This window comes from Ranitomeya variabilis, chromosome 4, assembly GCF_051348905.1.
Source record: "Ranitomeya variabilis isolate aRanVar5 chromosome 4, aRanVar5.hap1, whole genome shotgun sequence".
NCBI classification, from domain to species: domain Eukaryota; kingdom Metazoa; phylum Chordata; class Amphibia; order Anura; family Dendrobatidae; genus Ranitomeya; species Ranitomeya variabilis.
In genome coordinates this window covers 634601299-634622026 of record NC_135235.1, presented here as the reverse complement: position 1 = coordinate 634622026, position 20728 = coordinate 634601299, and the positions used below count along the sequence as shown (strand labels likewise).

The 20728-nt window shown below is 44.0% G+C and overlaps 1 protein-coding gene across 1 annotated transcript in view; it reads left to right on the top strand.

Moving 5' to 3' along the window:
* The window catches only part of LOC143767221 (uncharacterized), a 77202-nt gene that overhangs the window by 33843 nt on the left and 22631 nt on the right, over positions 1 to 20728 (top strand). Inside the window, exons 6-10 of the mRNA XM_077255371.1 lie at positions 4380 to 4529; positions 4654 to 4833; positions 4916 to 5039; positions 5119 to 5216; positions 6435 to 6525. Coding sequence (XP_077111486.1) covers positions 4380 to 4529; positions 4654 to 4833; positions 4916 to 5039; positions 5119 to 5216; positions 6435 to 6525 — 643 coding nt within the window. The remainder of the gene's footprint in view (positions 1 to 4379; positions 4530 to 4653; positions 4834 to 4915; positions 5040 to 5118; positions 5217 to 6434; positions 6526 to 20728) is intronic.

Genomic DNA, 20728 nt, shown 5'->3' with positions numbered 1-20728 from the left:
TTCACTTTAAGCAATCCTATTGGTCGCCAAAAAGTCGAAACTGAAAGCCAATTGGTCATTTCTATTTTCAGTCACGGATTGTGCTTACTCAAAGCGTGTGCACGGCGGCTCTATGCCAATCTGAAGCTCCGCTGCCAGCAAAATGGGCGATTCAGGCAGGAGAGCAATAACAAGAATGTCAGCCAATTAGAATGCGGATATTATAAAACACCCCAGGTGTCTGCTTAATTCTTTGAAGAATTAAAGGGCCTGTGGCCAAAAAAGGGCAAAGTGGCTGTCGGCCGTACCAGTTGACGTTCCCCACCCCTGTGTTAGTTATAAAAAAAAAATGCATACCCTTCCCCATTAGCACTGAATTTGAAAATGTATGTGCCATCGCTACTGGATCCATACAAATTTCGATATTCATAACTCCCCACTGGTGCCTCAGCATCTGCCAAAGATGTTTTGGTGAAAGGAATGTGCACCTGGGAGGAACAATAGATATCTCTAAAGGGAGTTAAATATTTGCTTCTCTTCCTGTCAAAACTTAAAAAACCTTTTCCACTTTTTTATCTATGTGTAAACATCAGTACCCTCTCAAAAGACCTTTTCCTGTCTTAATTATTCGTCCAATCTATAACTCTTTGTCCCTGCACAATAAACATCCACCTTTTCACCGCAGGGGTCCTATGTCCTAAAATGAGCTGCATGCATTTTAATTAAGATTGTCACCGCTCTCCCATCTATACATCTCAGTCTTACTAATTTCCTACATGTTAATAAATGTATAATTTAACTACTAAAAGAGATTTGTGGATTGTAAGCCCTTTTTTGCTACTGCCATTCTCAGTGACAGCGGAGGAGGGAGGAGTGTGAATAACCCCTCTAGTGCGCCTTAAAGATTTTAATATTTTCTATGACAAACTTTATTTTATTTATGTTAGCAATTAAAAGGTATCGTAACTACAAAATTATTATTTTGTTTTTCCCACTGAGAGCAATCTTTTTTTTTTGTATTACTTTTTACATACAGACCAGAATGATGTCAGTTTGTCTGTATGTTATTGTTGATCTATCTATATTTATTCCTTTATTAATTCTGTCTCTCTTTGTATGGTCTTTTCAATATCTTCCTTCTCCTCCCTTTTTTCCCTTCTTTGTTTCCAGTCTCACTCTACTACATGTACTGGAAATAAAAGGGGCAGTACTGCAAAATGGTGTGTAAATAATAAGAAAGTAATAATGGGTTAAATGAATTAAAAGCACCAAAGTGGAGCATGTAACAAAAAATAATAGATGGCTCTGGAACAATTGATATATAAAGAATAGTGATGAGCGAGTATACTCGTTGCTCGGGTTTTCCCAAGCACGCTCGGGTGATCTCCGAGTATTTGTTAGTGTTCGGAGAATTAGTTTACATCGCAGCTGAATGATTTACAGCTACTAGACAGCTTAATTACATATGGGAATTCCCTAGTAACCAGGCAACCCCCACATGTACTCAGGCTGGCTAGTAGCTATAAATCATTCAGCTGCGGCGATGAAAACTAAATCTCCGAACACTAACAAATACTCGGAGACCACCCGAGCAACGAGTATACTCGCTCATCACTAATAAAGAACTGAGATAGCGCTCGCCGCATGTGTTGGGGACATTCACTTGGCAGCGGGATACACTCAGACAGGCACGGTTTTTCATTTAAACAATCCATCCAGTTTATTTTGTGCAGCATAAACCGGGACATGCACAGTTTGTTATATACATTTCATGTACGGCTGCAACTCACAGACACTAAAGATGCTGGACTTCTCACTTCATCCAGTTACCATGGGTGACCGTACGCTGAACAGTTCATCAATGTCCGTGGAACACAGCAAGCACCAACGGTCTTTTCCACTGGCAGATACGTCTCTGCTGTTATGATAGCCCTCTTCCCGGGTATTACTTTTCTGGAGCTCCTGCTCCACACGATGAACTCCTGTTAGTCCTCTCTCCTACAGAAACTGCCGGACTGGGATCACCAACTTGCTTGGCAGGCACACATCAGTCAGTCCAGATCCTCAGGTGGGCTGTAGCTCCTCCAATGCAGTGCCATCACGGATTCTGCACACGCGGCTGCGCTCTCTGCGCTATTCAGGACATCCGTCCCCACCTGGGACCGTCCAAGACACAGCCCCCCAGGTCCAAGGCCTCCCTATGTGCTCTTCAGGGATCCAGTCCTATTCCCAGAACCTCACAACACAGAGGCCTTCCAGGACCTCGGCTTCATCAGGTGCTCTTCACGGATCCGGTCCACACTCGGGACCTCCCAACACCCAGGCCTTTCCTCTCACGGGACCTTCCAGCCCAGAACCATTCAGGTCCATGCACAGGAACCATGTGACCCTCACCCTGGTCACATTACATACTTGTAACCACTCCCATAGATGGGTGGTGTGTGTGTATGGCTAGCTCAACCCGCCCAGCTCCCAGAACTAGCCCTGCCAGCCTCCCTCTAAAACAACACAATTACTGTAGGACTACAGGTCCCAGAACAACCTTACTTCAGGCTGACAGCGCAGAGAATCTTCCTGTGCGACACACATACCGGCCATTCACAATAATGCCAGACCTTGTCTCATCACCATAGTTATGCCTGCGACTGCCATGCATTCCTATGGCCTCAATACTCCTCCATGCGTATTCTGGGAAGACCATGCAGAGCCCCCTACCTGTAACAGGTGTCACTGCATCACAGAACCTTTAAGAATTGTGTACAGCCAAGAAAAGGAACAAAAGTACTATATATGATTGAATAGAAGTAGTTCATGAAAGACAAGTATTTTAACCCCTTCACCCCTGGAGCTTTTTTCGAGTTTTCGTTTTTCGCTCCCCTTCTTTCCAGAGCCATAACTTTTTTTTTTTCAGTCAATGTGGCCATTTGAGGGCTTATTTTTGGGGGGATGAGTTGTACTTTTGAGCGACATCATTGGTGTAGCATGTCATGTACCAAAAGCGGGGGAAAAAAATTCCAAGTGTGGTGAAATTGCAAAAAAGTGCAATCCTACACTTGTTTTTTGTTTGGCTTTTTTGCTAGGTTCACTAAATACTAAAACTAAAACAGGTCATTACGAATTCATAGACACCAAACATGCCTAGGTTCTTTCTTATCTAAGGCTACTTTCACACTAGCGTTGTTTGCTGTACATCGGAATGCGTCGTTTTGGAGAAAAAACGCATCCTGCAAAGTTGCCCGGAGGATGCGTTTTTTCTCCATAGGCTTGCATTAGCGACGCATTGCGACGTATGGTCACACGTCGCATCCGTCGTGCGACGGATGCGTCGTGTTTTGGTGGACTGTCGGCACAAAAAAAGTTACATGTAACTTTTTTTGTGCGTCGTGTCCGCCATTTCCGACCGTGCATGCGCAGCCGGAACTCCGCCCCCTCCTCCCCGGACATTACAATGGGGCAGTGGATGCGTTGAAAAACTGCATCTGCTGCCCCTGTTGTGCTTAATTAACACACTGTCCATCCGTACATCGGGCCGACGGTTTGCGACGGCCCGTACCGACGGACTAGTGTGAAAGTAGCCTTAGTGGTGGAAAAAAATTCCAAAGTTTGCTAACATGAAAAAAAAGAAATTGCGCCATCTTTCGAGACCCATAGCGTCTCCATTTTTCGTGATCTCAGGTTGGGTGAGGGCTTATTTTTTGCACGCCGAGCTGATGTTTTTAATGATACCATTATTGTGCAGATATGATCTTTTGATCACCCGTTATTGCATTTTAATGTGATGTTGCGACGACAAAAAAAAATTGTAAATCTGGCGTTTTGATTTTTTTCTCGCTACGCTGTTTAGCGATCAGGTTAATCCTTTTTTTTTATTGGTAGATCGGGCGATTCTGTTACATTGGCCGCTCTATGTGTGCGCACTTCTATACTTCATTTTTTAGTCATTAGTATAATTTCTGCGCTGACACTAATCCCCTTCTCGGTTTTCTCGATTTATGCAGCGCCTTTCTGGGACAATCACATTTACTGGGCTTACAATTTTCTGTAGTTTATATTAATGTTCTATTATTATTTGTTACTGACGTCCCCGGTTCTGCCGTCCCGATCTCTGTGGATGTTCCCTGCACTTTATAACTTTGTGTCTTGTTCTCATGAAATAGTTAATAAAGATTCAGATAATTTGGATTTTCCTTTTAGATTTGTTCTGTGTTTTTTGTGCTGGATTGTAGATATTCTGTGATAAATCGCTGTATGAGACTATAATCAGGATTGTGTGTTACTGTATATCGGGGGCAGGACGGGGCCATGACTTGATGTAGTGATCATGTGACGCCGGTAACAGCTCCGGAGATTTCTTACATGGGATCTTTATGATGTTACATCGTTATCTTCTCCCCATTCAGATCACTACAATATCGAATCCTCTCAGTGGAGAACTTCTATATAAGAGACTTCTCATGAGTGACCCTACAAGGATGGATAGGGACAGGGACAAGATGGCGGAGAGGATATTACACCTCACCCTAGAGATCCTCTTCCGGCTTACTGGAGAGGTGAGAGATTCTGATGTCACATTACATTATTCTTATCTATGGGAATAACAGACGGACAGAACTGGAGAGATGAGGACTCTGGGAATGTCTGTAGTGAGATTTATTAATGTGTCTCCATAACCAGGATTACACAGTAGTGAAGAAGACCTCTAGTGACCACTGTCAGGCCCCTGTGTCTGAGGGATGGGGAAGACCCCTGAGCCCAATCACGGGACCTCCACCTCACCCCCTTATACATGAGGACATCAATGACCAGAAGCTCCTAGAACTCACCTACAAGATGATTGAGCTGCTGACTGGAGAGGTGACACTGCTGGGAATGCTGGGACATTGTACAGCAACTATATGAAGGGATCGGGGGTTGACTCTATCATTGTATGTGTCAGGTTCCTATAAGGTGGCAGGATTTCACTGTCTATTTCTCCATGGAGGAGTGGGAATATTTAGAAGGACACCAAGATCTGTACAAGGACGTCATGATGGAGGTTCCCCAGCCCCTCACATCACCAGGTAATAGACAAGACTAAATATACACGGCCTATAATTATCTGTAAAGAATGAATTCAGTGCCTGTATGTGTTTCTTCCAGTTCTATCCAGTAAGAAGACAGCACCAGAGAGATGTCCCCATCCTCTTCTTCCACAGGACTGTAAACAAGAAGATCCCAATGTTCCTCAAGATCATCAGGTAGATGGAGAGAAGGTGTCATGAGATCTTTCATATGAGCTGTAAACAGCTGTGAAAGGTCTAAAGTTCAGTCTTGTTTTATCCTCCAGTATAAGGAAAAATCAGACGTTTAACTCAGATGGGGATTGCATCACAATGGTCGAACTGGCTGGTGGGACTACCAACCTGAGCATGACAGCATGTATTTCTATGAAACTGTCATGCTTGGAGTACACACCTAATGTTATGCAATAGCACAATCTCACTCTACAGAGCCCCACATTGGAAACATGCACTACAACTACACTCTATTGAATACACAGGAAACTACCTAGAAACATCTCCCAATTCTCTTCCCAACTGCAGGGCTGACCCTCTGTAACTCTCTCCTGCCCAACTGCAGGGCTGACCCTCTGTAGCTCTCCCCTGCCCAGCTGCCCGGCTGAGCATCTGTAACTCTCCCCTGCTCAGCTTCAGGGCTGACCCTCTATAACTCTCCCCGCCCAAATGCAGGGCTGACCCTCTGTAACTCTCCTTTGCCCAGCGGCAGGGCTGACCCTCTGTAACCCTCCTTTGCATAGCATCAGGGCTGACCCTCTGTAACTGTCCCCTACCCAGGTGCAGGACTGACCCTCTGAAACTCTCCCCTGCCCAGCTGCCTACAGTCTATAACTATCACAAAAAAGTGACTACAATAAATTATAGCACTAGCCATATAGTACAGGACTTTTCATCAGGGTCCTGTAAGAAAGATATATTTGTGATACTACAGGATATATTATGTCATATATCAATTCTCTTCAGAAGGTTCCTGGATCTTCCATTCCTTTACACCAGGAATATGACAGTGAGTTTTCGTTGTTTTCCTGCCTTCGAAGTCCTCAGGTCTTAACCCTATGAAGCATCTCTGAGACAAGGTAGAATTGGTTGCTCAGAGCATCTCAGCACCTTCATCTAACTTACGGCAACTGCAAGAACCTATCCTGTTGGCATGGGCCAGTATTCCTGGGGAAAAATCTCAGCACCTTGTGCAATCTATCATGTGATTAATATCTGAGCTTCTGAATGGCAGATAAGATCCTACGTGTTACTAGATGGGTGTCTCTAGTAATGTGGCCATTCAGTGTATGTTTTATACCTGGTGGAGATGACAGGATAAAGCTGATCATAGACATTAGATGCTGTCTGGATCTTTTCAAACGTCTTCATCTGTGACTTTTTTTACAATATTTTTTTCAGGGTGAAGATCTGCCTCCTATTAATACTACAGAGACATATGTGAGGGGTGATGAGCGGTGTAAGGAGGAGATTCCTACAGACAACACCACAAGTGAGTAGTGACCACTAAATGCAGAGAAGTCACAGGCTCTAAGTAGTCACTGGCTTGTAGAGTATTTGTTCAGAGTTTTTTTTCCTGTGTAACTTTGATGTTGATATAGAGGCATATTCACTATGGGGAATACCGTAAATTTTTTTTTTTTTTACAATTTGCTAAGAGCTATCTCCAGGTAGTTGCTCCCTACCTGCCTTTTGTGCCTGCTGCCGATCTCTAGAACACAGAGCTGTCACAGGCCGCTCTTACTGGTGTTTCGGTTATTCTTCCACTCTGCTCTGTTGACAGGGCATGACTGCCGATGTCATGCTCATTGATAGTTTAACCCCTTAACGACCGCTGATACGCCTTTTAACGGCGGTAGTTGAGGGTACTTAAACCACAGCACCATTAATTAATGCCGCTGTGGAAAAAGTGTATAGCGCCCCCAGAGTCGGATTTTCTCTGCGGTCTCGGTTGCCGGGGCTAGTCAAGACCCCAGAGAGCATGATTCGGATCGGTTTTTACCGACCCCCGGGTATCGATTAACCGTTTACTGGCAACCGCAAAAGAACCCCCCAAAAACGCGATTTGCCATTTCATTTCTCTGTCCTCTGATGTGATCGCACACCAGAGGACAAAGAAATTGTGTCCCCGATCCCCCCCCCAATACTTACCCGTGTCTCCCGCTGCTCCTCGTGCTTCCCAATGGGCACCGCCATCTTCTTCCGGCAAAAAATGGCGGGCGCATGCGCAGTGCGTGTGCCAGCCGGCACCTGGCAGATCTAGAGGTCTTGGCTGCCGAGGGTAGCTGAGACCCCAAAGAACATGATCGGGATTGGTTTTTACCGACCCCTGTTTTGCGATCGCCTGTTTTGCGATGTGTCACTCTGTCCTCTGATGTGATCGCACATCAGAGGACAGAGAAATAGGGGGATCGGGGACCCTGTCATACTTACCGGTGTCCCTGGGTCCTCCTGCTTCCCTTCCTGGCCACCGGCTTCTTCCTCTGGTAAGAAAATGGCGGGCGCATACACAGTGCTCCCGCCGTGATCTGCGGCCGCAGAGGAAGATTCTTCCTCTTGTTTCATTTTGGTCACTGTGATAGATATTATCACAGTGATCAAGATAAAAAAAAATTGTAAATAACCCCTCCTTTATCACCCCCTTAGTTGGAAAAAAATAATAAAGTTAAAAAAAAGTATGTATTTCCATTTTCCAATTAGGGTTGTAGTTGGGCTAAACTGAGTTGTGTTAGGGCTAAAGTTAGGGTTAGGGTTGGGGCTAAAGTTAGGGTTAGGTTTGAGATTAGGGTTTGGATTAGGGTTAGGTTTTGCATTAGGGTTAGGTTTGGGGTTAGGGTTGGGATTAGGGTTAGGTTTGATGTTAGGTGTTATGATCTGGTGACCTTGGAGCCGCATGGACTTTCTCTGGAGTAGGTGGAACCTATACTGACCGCAATCCCTAAACTGACACCGCAACTAGAAGTAGCCGTGGGGTGTACCTAACACATCCTAGACACCTCGACACAGCCGGAGGACTAAATACCCCTATAGATGGAAATGGGAATTCTATCTTGCCTCAGAGCAGTACCCCAAAGGATAGGCAGCCCCCCACAAATATTGACTGTGAGTATAAGAGGAAAGACACACACAGGCAGAAAAACAGGATTTAGCAAAAGAGGCCACTCTAGCTAAATAGAAAAGGATAGGACAGAATACTAAGCGGTCAGTATTAAAATATGTATATCTGCATCTCCAGAGAATCCAACTAGACTGAATAAATCCAAACACAGTCAAAGCTGGACTAAGAAAAACAATGAATAGTACTGAATTGTAAAACACACTGCATGTGTGTTACAGAAACAAAACCAGACACTTATCTTTGCTGATTTTGGCAGCAGGGCAGGGGAACCAGACAGAGATGCAAAACCTCCAAGAACAATGGACAACTGGCAATGACTAATGAATCCTGCAGACCTAAATAGTCCATTCAGAGCTGCAATCAGCAGAGACACCTGCCCAGGATTGCAATCCAGGGACAATTGCATTACCACCAACAACCACCGGAGGGAACCCAAGAGCAGAATTCACAACAGTTAGGGTTGATATTAGGATTAGAGGTGTGTTGGGCTTAGGGTTTTGATTAGGGTTATGGTTAGGGTTGGGATTAGGATTATGGATCCGGTTGGGATTAGGGTTAGGGGTGTGTTGAGGTTAGGGTTGGAGTTAGAATGGGGGGGTTTCCACTGTTTAGGTACATCAGGGGGTCTCCAAACGCGACAGCCAATTTTGCCCTCAAAAAGTCAAATGGTGCTCCCTCCCTTCTGAGCTCTGCGGCGCGCCCAGTGGTTTACCTCCACATATGAGGCATCAGCGTACTCGGGACTAATTGGACAACAACTTTTGGGGTCCAGTTTCTCCTGTTACCCTTGCGAAAATACAAAAAATTGAGGGCTAAAAAATAATTTTTGTGGAAAAAAAACTGATTATTTATTTTCACGACTCTGCGTCAAACTTTTGTGAAGCACTTGGGCTCTCAAAATGCTCACCACATATCTAGATAAGTTCCTTGGGGGGTCTAGTTTCCAAAATGGGGTCACTTGTGGGGGGTTTCTACTGTTTAGGTACACCAGGGGCTCTGAAAATGCAACATGACACCCGCAGACCATTCCATTAAAGTCTGCTTTTAAAACGTCACTACTTCTCTTCCGAGCCCCTATGTGTGCCCAAACAGTGGTCCCCCCCCACACATGGGGTATCAGCCTACTCAGAACAAATTGGACAACAACTCTTGCGGTCCAATTTCTCCTGCTATTCTTGGGAAAATAAAAAATTGGGGGGCTAAAAAAATCATTTTTGTGGGAAAAAAAATATTTTTTATGTTCACGACTCTGCATTATAAACTTCTGTGAAGCACTTGGGCGTTCAAAGAGCTAACCACACATCTAGATAAGTTCCTTGGGAGGTCTTGTTTCCAAAATGGGGTCACTTGTGGGGGGTTTCTACTGTTTAGGCACATCAGAGGCTCTGAAAACGCAACATAACGCCAGCAGACCATTCCATCAAAGTCTGCAATCCAAAACGGCACTACTTCCCTTCCGAGCCCCGATGTGTGCCCAAACAGTGGTCCCCCCCCCGACATATGGGGTATCAGCGTACTCGGGACAAACTAGACAACAAATTTTGGGGTCCAATTTCTCCTGTTACCCTTGAGAAAATAAAAAAATTGGGGGCTAAAAAAATCATTTGTGAGGGGAAAAAAAAAAGATTTTTTATTTTAACGTCTCTACGTTATAAATTTCTGTGAAGCACTTGGGGGTTCAAAGTGCTCACCACACATCTAGATAAGTTCCTTAATGGGTCTAGTTTCCAAAATGGGGTAACTTGTGGGGGTTTCCACTGTTTAGGCACATCAGGGGCTTTCCAAACACGACATGGCGTCCGATCTCAATTCCATCCAATTCTGCATTGAAAAAGTCAAACGGAACTCCTTCTCTTCCAAGCTCTGCCGTGCGCCCAAACTGCGGTTTACCCCCACATATGGGTTATCGACGTACTCAGGAGACATTGCACAACAACTTTCGTGGTCTTATTTCTCCTGTTTCCCTTGTAAAAATAAGAATTTGTGGGCCAAAAATCATTTTTGTGTAAAAAAAAAAAATATATATATATATATATTTTTTTTTTTTTATTTTCACGGCCCTACGTTATAAACTTCTGTGAAGCACTTGGGGGTTCAAAGTGCTCACCACACATCTAGATAAGTTCCTTAAGGGGTCTAGTTTCTAAAATGGTGTCACTTGTGGGGGATTTCCACTGTTTAGGCACATCGGGCTCTCCAAACGGGACATGACGTCCGATCTCAATTCCAGCCAATTCTGAGTTGAAAAAGTCAAACGGCACTCTTTCTCTTCCAAGCCCTGCCGTGCGCCCAAACAGTGGTTTATCCCCACATATGGGGTATCGGCGTATTCAGGAGAAATTGCACAACAAATTTTGTGGTTCATTTTCTCTTTTTACACTTGTGAAAATAAAAAAAATTGGTTTTGAAGTAAAATGTTTGCAAAAAAAAGTTAAATGTTAATTTTTTCCTTCCACATTGTTTCAGTTTCTGTGAAGCACATAAAGGGTTAATAAACTTCTTGAATGTGGTTTTGAGCACCTTGAGGGGTGTAGCTTTTAGAATGGTGTCAAGTTTGAGTATTTTCTGTCATGTACACCCCTCAAAGTGACTTTAAATGTGAGATGGTCCCTAAAAAAAAAATGGTTTTGTAAATTTTGTTGTAATAATGAGAAATCGCTGATCAACTTTTAACCCTTATAACTTCCTAACAAAAAAATTTGTCTCCAAAATTGTGCTGATGTAAAGTAGACATGTGGGAGATGTTATTTATTAAATATTTTGTGTGACATATCTCTCTGATTTAAGGGCATAAAAATTCAAAGTTTGAAAATTGCAACATTTTATATTGCCATATTTCCGCTTTTTTTTCATAAATAATCGCAAGTAATATCGTAGAAATGTTACCACTAACATGAAGTACAATATGTCACGAAAAAACAGTCTCCGAATCAGAGGGATCCGTTAAAGCGTTCCAGACTTATAACCTCATAAAGTGACATTGGTCAGAATTGTAAAAATTGGCTCGGTCATGAAGTACCAAATTGGCTCTGTCACTAAGGGGTTAACTGCCGGAAGCCTGCTATCAATCATCATGATATTGGAAGTCATGCCTTGTCAACTGTCGACAGAGCAGCCTGGAAGAAGAAGAGCTTCTCTGCTGACGTGGAGAAACTGAATTACTGGCAGGAGTGGTCAGTGATCACTCTGACCCAGCGTCAACTAAAACAGGCAAGTAATTGCTTCTGTTAGCAAATACCTGCCTTTTTAGTTTTTAGGCCCAGAGTCTAAAAAACGAAAATAAGTATTGGACAATATTCTCAAGATTGACACCGTGCACACCAGTCTTTAATGAAGGGAGTCTGTGGGGTAAGTTCTGCTGAATTCATTCAGGTGTACACACACTTCTTCTTCCCTGTGGCACGCTCCTCGCTAGAAATGGTGCCCAAGTCAAGGACGGATTGGTGCAACATTTCTAATGTGTACGTTACGCCCCTAGCAATGAATTTTGGCTGGCACCAGCAAGCCCTATTTATGCTCTATCGACTTTGGTGGACCTTCCTTAGACTGGTGTGAAAATGCCAAAAAGTTCCGCAAAAAGTTTGTGACTTTTTAGTTTTTCAGTCTTTTTTTTGTTTTTTACAGTATTTTGTACGAATGTTTCTCCACTACATCCAGGACAGGTTTCTAAGCTGCTGCAGAGGAGATGGCTCTTTACTCACAGTCCTGTCCATCACAGGTCACTGTGCACAATGGATGTTTCTAAACATATTTGGAAGCATGTCAGTGTCTGTAACTGTGAAGGACGGCACAAGAGGGATCACGCAGAATCCCACCGCTGCCATCACATGTGACAAACCCGCCTCACCAATACAATTGTACCAACTTGACGTTCCACACCCTATGGGGACACATAATGTCAGCTTGGTGCAGTTGTACACACAATCCCGCCCCCACCCCATTACCACACACAATCCCGCCCCCCACCACATTACCACACACAATCCCGCCGCCCCACCACATTACCACACACAATCCCTCCCCCCACCACATTACCACACACAATCCCTCCCCCCACCACATTACCACACACAATCCCGCCCCCCCACCACATTACCACACACAATCCCGCCCCCCCCACCACATTACCACACACAATCCCTCCCCCCACATTACCACACACAATCCCGCCGCCCCACCACATTACCACACATAATCCCTCCCCCACATTACCACACACAATCCCACTCCCCCACCACATTACCACACACAATCCTGCCCCCCACCACATTACCACACATACTCCTGCCCCCCCACCACATTACCACACGAGGCTCTGTCCCCACACATTACCACACGAGGGTCCATCCCCACACATTACCACACGAGGCTCTGTCCCCACACATTACCACACAAGGCTCCATCCTCACACATTACCACACGAGGCTCCGTCCTCACACATGACCACATGAGGCTGCGTCCCCACACATTACCACACGAATCCAGTTTGCTTTTGATTTTACACTGTGAATAAAATGTATTAGTATTATTCTGATTTTTAATTATTATTATTGTTATTAACTTAATTTTAAGTCAATTTACCACCTGCGTAAGCGCTATTGAATGTTGTCATTATTTACTTTAGTTTAATCACTAGCAGCCTTAATTAGATAGCAATGAGCATGCCGAGCGTTAGCTGGCTGGAAACAGCTAGTTAGATATAAGCCCGGTCAGTTAGCAGGATTATATTGGGCCAGAAACCAGCTCTGGTAGCATGGAAAGTTCTGCTGAGAATACGGATATGTGAGTTCATAGATCGAGATAAGAGCAGCCCCAAGGTAAAATTATATATTTAATCGCCTTAAGAGCACACAAGACAAAGCACTATATACACAATGGTTATACATATACAGTGGTCAGATATGCAAATATAAACAGAGGTAGTACACAGGATGCAGAGGATATGAGTCAATTACCAGTCAGATGAAAGGCATGGCTTGTGGGGGACGGGCTGCCACACGAGAGGCAGGTAGTCCCTTCTGCTCCTTGACTTCTCCAAACACAATATGTCGTCATGGCCTCCCCGGAAAAAAAGCAATAGGCCATGGTTTGCACAAGCATTTGACCCCTTTGAATTACTTCCCTCCTGCCACTTAGGCAGGACCTAAATCCCCTCCCGTTGCATGTAACAGGTAAAAACTCCAAAACCAAAAACGGGTCATAACTCCTTAATGGACTGTCATAGGGAGGTGGTTTTGACTCCATTGGATTCGGAAGGGCCACTGCTAAGTGCTGAGGCCAAACATTGCTTTGATATTTGGCTCCAACTAGGCATTTTACATTTCGTTGCACCCCAGGGTGCTATAATGGGTCAAGAACCAGGCAAGCGTTTGCCATGTTCTGGGGTTCTTGGAAATATACCCGATTCACGGCTAGACTGTATAATATCTCCATAACACCTTATGGAATTATGTTTCTAGAATGTATAAGAAGGTTTCTTTAAGGTTTCTTTGGCAGCTTCAATTCAGCGTAACTCTATATTGCAAGCAAGCCTTTGTCCTGAGCTTAGCTGGCTCAAGGTGTGACATCTGTCACAGCCTTTTGAGGCTTGTCCACTTTTTGAGCTAGATGCCAGCTTTCTTCTTAAGGTTTTGAGAATGCTGGACAATTTTCTGATCCAGGTTTCCTGTTATTGCAACACAAAGGAAGCAGGTTTTATAATCCCATACCAAATGGGATACAAATGACTGGCATGAAATTATATTTGAAATATTCTGCACAGTAACCTCTGATATGCAAGACAGAAACCTTACCAGCCAGTTAGAGGCTTCACTGCTATGTTCAAGAGAATTTTCTATGCCAAAAACCTCAATAGCATTCTTCTTTACATGTACTGGTACATATATACTGGTATACACAGATATCTCTATATTGCAGTACATTATAATATAAAATAAAGACCTAGAACAATTACAATAATCATGATATAATTTGTATAATTATAAAAACCGATACAATTAAGCAAACACATTTTTATGATGATCGACAAATGATGTGACTAAAAATGGTTGAATTTTTTTATTCATGTCAATTTGACTAACTATAAAATAAGAATATCATTCTAAGAATGGACATATATCCGAACCCAAAAGGACCCCAATGCACCTTTTGTATCTTCATCTGATATCTGTGTGTCATCTGAGTCCTGTTTGTTCTTCACTGAGCAGATGATAGAAGCAGTGTAAAATTCCTACTTACTTGCTTGCGCTTGAGGTAGGCACAGGAAGTGGTTTATGTAAAGCGTCCAGGCTGGTTTATTAAGAATCCATAAACCATGACACAAGCAACTAAATAAACGGTCTTGCAGTACAGGCAAAACAAAGAAAACAGTCCAAATAACGGCACGTTAGTGATAGTCTAGGATACTCGGGCTGAATAGCATCCAGTATACTTAGTCTGAAGACCTCACTCAGAAGGCCTTCTTATTGATAATGAGCGAGCGTGCACAGATAAGGTTTGTTAGGCAACCTATGAATATGTTGCGACTGTCGAACAGCCGCGAGACATGCAGCCAAGGCGACTTGAACATATTTTTCAAGCACACCGAAGACACTCGGTTAGCACTCAAGCATGCTCAGACAACCCCTTATCTGAGCACGCTCGCTCATATCTACTTCTTACCTCTACATATTTTGCCATAATGATACAACTGGACTTCTTATATCACGCTTCAGGGAGGTGATATGTGAGCAGCCAGTCCTACCCATCTCTAGGAGTACTTGATAACTCGGACCTTGCCATGCCCTTTTAACACTTACGGCACCATGCATGCTGGATCTTGCTTAAGGAGTTACATCACTGAAGACAACCACCTCCATGATGCATATCTCCCATCAATGATGTGTCGTACTGTCCTCTTATATACCTACCCTCTGCCCAAATTTGGGGAACTCGGCACCTTCCGTCATCATACAGTCTGGGCACTGACACTGGGCCCCCAGGCTCACGGACCTCATGGCGGCAGGCCATGCCAGTGCTATTGGTGCTGACTGAGTATAACAGCTAACAAATACTGAAAAAAGAGCAGCATCCGTTCCAGGTGAAAAACAAAACAAAGTCTTTATTCTGCCATGACATCATACAACGTTTCGGCCAAGCATGGCCTTTGTCAAGTACTTGACAAAGGCCATGCTTGGCCGAAACGTTGAATGATGTGATGGCAGAATAAAGACTTTGTTACGTTTTTCACCTGGAACGGATGCTGCTCTTTTTTTCAGTATCTGTGAGTATTGGTCCAATTGGATCCATGGACTTTAGAGCTTGCACCTTGATCTTCTGAGTGCTGTTGGTTGACTTTTCTATATATGAGTATATCAACTCAGTCTTAGGACATCACACAGGAAGACTTCTTACCTCAACACATTGTGCTATAATGATACAGCTAGACTTGCTTATATTTGCCACACCACATCCTGGGATGGAGATATGTGAGCAGCCAGTCCCACCCATCTCTATGACTGCTCATAAAGCCAGTGCTCGCCACACTCTATTAACACTCTCAGCACCATACGGGCTACATATCTCCCATCCATGATGTGTCCTGTGACCACCTTACAAATGCTTTCAAAAATCTCTATACTTTTTTCCAAACTGTTATTGTTATGAGTAAGGGAGTATTAGACAAGGTGACCATGCATACAAACCATTATTTAAAAAAAAATCCAGTGCACTAAAAATCCCTATATAGGGTAGTATATACAATGGTGTAGATCTGTACAAAGTACTGTGATATATAAATCCAGTAGACCTAAATAGGATAGTCTTATCTGGTGACCTACAGCTGACGCACACTATTAATCAGTGGCGTAGATCTGCCCAAGATAATGTGATATGTGAATCCAATAGACCTGCAGATAGGTCTGAGATGCTGAGTGGGATAAAAGTCCCAGGCAACACCAAAATAACCTGTGGAACCTTAGATCAGTACCTAGGCTGGTACTGCCAAACTGGAGGTTGGCACCCTAGATATGATATGTGGCACCATTGCTTAATGCTTGCTCTCCCTGTCTCTCCTTAGTTGTCTCTGTACAAGCTTAGTATGATTTAAGCTACTGTATATTAACACAAACAGCATCCGTTATGTAAATTTAAAGGGAGAACCCTGTAATATATAACAGAACAAATTGATAACTTATCATTCATGCTTGGACGTGCAGCCCATTACCTCGACGCGTTTCCTCATCTTGTAGGTTCATCAGGAGGCTAGATGTTTCAGCAGTGGCAAGATAATCGCAGGCCCATTTGGATTACACCAGAAAAGACTAGGAACTACATCTCTTCATAAACACTTGAAGCAACACAAACTATTCATTTGGGAAAAGCACGCTAGTCAGCTATATGACCAAGGCTCCATCTATCCTCCTACACGTTCTCCTCACACGTGTATTTTTGGTAGCCACGCTGCATCCCCAAATAGTAAATGGTCGGTGTCCTCATTTGCATCATCCACAACTACTGTTTTTCATACAAAACCTACAAGAGAAAAAAATGAGCAAAAACCCTGCAGTAACTAAGTAAATAAAAAGCAAAAAGTTCATTTAAATAAGAGTTTTTAGTAATACTGGATTTGATCAAAAATAGCATAAAAGCCATCCCACCACGGTAACTCTGATCGGGACAGTCCTACACTGTCTAATATTAAAACCTTACCATGTGTCAATGCCCCCTGATGAAGGTGTGATCGCCGAAACGCGCGTTGGGGTGGAAGCGTGCCTCCAGTACTACAGTCCTCTGTGCGGTGGGTACCTTGCTCCAATAATATCTACTATGTTTGTTTGATAGGCTATGGGACTTCAATTAGGTTAGCACTATAGCGGTTCTTGTATTTACCTATCTTATATGTGAACTGTTGTTATTTGGCTTGGTATTCCTGACTGCAGTAGGATCAAATTATTATTTTTGTTTATTTAGTTTTTTACTATTTGTTTCCTATTTTTGCTTATTTTTTCTACTCTGATAATGTATAAGCCTGTAGGACTGGTATTCCTGGTGGCACCCTTCCTGTTAACTCTATAACAGAGGTTTTTGTGCTGTTACTACCTTCCCTCCTTTCACCTGGTTTTAATATTGTGGTATGCTATTAATAAAGTTTATAGTATTTCTATTTATTGTGTGTGACCATTTGTCATCTTTTTTCTTTCCGCATTATGTGCTTATCGTGATGATAGGTCTTGTTGGTCCTTTTCACCTATGGTACAGATTTTTGTCATATTATGAGTTACCATGGTGTTTAGTCATATAAGTTGTTATTCATGTGTCAATGTTGACCTCAGTGTGAATAAGGGCAGACAAAGGGACTGGGCCCAACCAGTGAAACACCAGACTGGGGAAGCCTTATATACAATTCCTAGCTCAGAAAAGGGAGGCCACACCCCGGCTTGCACAGAATGCAATAATACAAAGAAAATTAGACAGTGTAGGACTGTCCTGATCAGAGTTATATACTGGAGTATAGGCCGAGATTTTCAGCCCATTTTTTGGGCTGAAAGTGCCCCTTTCGGCTTACAATCAAGTCATTGTCACAGGGGGTCGGCGGGGGAGGGGGAGCGGCAGGAGCTGGAGGCTGTCACATCATACTCACCCCCTCCTGACATGGCCTCTGCACGTCCCTGCTTCTCAGATGGTCTCTGGCGCCTGCAGCTCTTCCTGTGTTCAGCGGTCACGTGGTACCGCTCATTAAAGTAATGAATATGGACGCGTCTCCACTCCCATAGGCGTGGAATGCATATTCATTACTTTAATGAGCGGTTCCATGTGACCACTGAACACAGGAACAAGCTGCTGGTGTTTGCCGGAGACCATCTGAGAAGCAGGGATCGTGCCAGGAGGGTGAGTATGACGGGGGAGGGTGAGCCATGCAATATTCACCTGTCCTCGTTCAACCGCTGGGTTCTGTCTTCCGGGTCCTCTGGCTGTGACATTCAGGTCAGAGGGCGCGATGACGTGTTTAATGCGCGCCCTCTGCCTGAACAGTCACAGCCAGAAGACGCGGCAGGCACAGCGGCGCGGCGGTGGAACGGGGAAAGGTGAATATCGCAAGTGCCGGGGGGCCAATCGCAGCAGCAGCGTTATATGGGCATATTATTCTATGGAGTATCTTATGGGGCCATCAACCTTTATGGAGCAGCATATGGGGCAAATTATTCTATGGAGCATCTTATGGGGCCATTAAACTTTATGGAGCAGCATATGGGGCATAATATTCAATGGAGCATCTTATTGGGCCATCATTAACCTTTGTGCAGCATTATATGGGGCTTATTTTGTATAGAGCATCTTATGGAGCCCATCATGAACTGTATGGAGCATTATATGGGGCTTATTTTGTATGGAGCATCTTATGGGGTCCATCATGAACTGTATGGAGCATTATATGGGGCTCCTGATTCAATATGGATATTTAACCTACTGATATCTCAATTAATTTTAATTTTACTTTTATTGGTATCTATTTTTATTTTTGAAATTTACCAGTAGCTGCTGCATTTCCCACTCTAGGCTTATACTAGAGTCAATAAGTTTTCCCAGTATTTTGTGGCAAAATTAGGGGGGTCGGCTTATACTCTGGTCGGCTTATACTCGAGTATATACGGTATATAAAAAAAATAATTAAAAAATCAAAAGATATTGTATCTCAAAATATATATTTAAATGAAAAAAATATAAACAATAAAAGTGTACATATTTGGTATTGCCGTGTCCGCAATGACCCGTCCTATAAAACTCTCCCACTAGTTAACTCCTTCAGTAAACACCATAAAAAAACAACAACAACAATGCTTTATAGTCATACCGCCAAGCAAAAAGTGGAATAGCACGAGATTAAAAAGGCGGATGTAAATAAACATGGTACCACTGAAAACATCATCTTGTCCCGCAAAAAAAACAAGCTGCTATACAGCTTCATCAGTGGGAAAAAAAAGTTATAGCTCTCAGAAAAAAGCAATGCAAAAATAGTTTTTTCTATAATTAGTTTTTATTGTATAAAAGCAGTGCCCAAACACAAAAAATATATAAATGAGGTTTCATTGTAATCTTACTGACCCAAAGAATAAAACTGCTTTATCAATTTTACTACACACGAAACTGCATAACTCCCCGCCCCCCCCCCCCCAACAAAATTTCGGAATTGATGGATTTTGTTCATTCTGCCTCCCAAAAATCGTAATAGAAAGCGATCAAAATATGTCATGTGCCCGAAATGGAACCAATAAAAACACCAACTCGTCCTGCTAAAAACAAGACCTCACATGACTCTGTGGGCCAAAATATGGAAAAATGATAGCTCTCAAAATATGGGGATGCAAAAACAATTTTTCTCTAGTCACCTTCCACGACGGCATACGGAGGTTGCCTCTTTGCCCTAATGGGGAACAGGAAATGGAGAGGTTAAAAGGCCCTCCCACCTCCCTCTCACCAGTGTCTTTCCTGTTCCCCATGGGACAGGAGAGGTTTACTTTCGTATGCAGTGGTGGCCGGTGACTGCTGCATCTGACAAGCGTCGGCTTGTGTGTAACCGGGCAGCATGGGGTCGTATCTTACCTCCCCTCCTATGCTGCTCCCGTTGCGCCGTGCTGCGGTGTCCTCGGGACCTGTGCCTAGCCTTGCCCGTGAGGGCAAAGCAGGCTAGTGTTCCTGACCGGAGTCCTCCTGGAGCTCTCCGGTCTCCTTCCCCTCCAACATGCTGCTGGCAACCCGGAAGTGATCGCGCGCGTCACTTCCGGTCCTTTCTGCGCTCCCTGGAGGCACTTCCGCCGGCGGTGTCTCGTGCAGGACGGCGTCCTCCACGCTGGACCATGGAGGGGAAGAGGTGTATCCACATCGCTGGGGGCAGGTGCATACCGCTGCGTATAAAACCTGCCAGAAAACGTCGCAGGTAAGACCGTTCCTATCATGGAGAGCAGTACCTGCCCTGCGCTTGCAAAGCCCAGCGCTGCCCCTGCCACAGTAAGTGCCGCAGGGACAGGGGTCCTTAGATAGTTACTTTGGGGTATCCTTGGTCACTCTCTCTCTCCCCTCTCATTGCAGGGAGAAAGGTCTACCCCCAAAACTACTATTAAAAAGAAGTGTGCCGTCTGTAATATTAAGCTGCCACCTTCATGGGAGAAAAAACTCTGCAGGACCTGTACTGACAAAGTTGTCAGGGCAGAGCAACCTTCTTTACTAGAGGAAATCCGGTCCCTGGTCAAGCAAGAGGTGCAATCCTCCCTAGCAGCCTTTACCCCTCCACCCCCTCCGCCACCCCCTCCGCAACCCTCTCCAGCCAAAAAAAGGAAGATCCAGGAAGAGGATTCTGAATCTGAGTCAGACCTCTCTTATGCCTCATCCTCAGGTCGTCAGGAGGAATCTGCATCCTCTATTACATCTGAGGCCAGAAAATATCTCTTTTCTTCAGACTGGATTGAGGACTTAGTAGCCGCAGTACGCAGTACTATGGGGCTGGAGGAGGAGCCAGAACCCCAGTCCGTACAGGACCAGATGTTTGGTGGCATAACTAAGGGTAAACGGGTGGGGTTTCCAATCCACCAGAATATTTCTG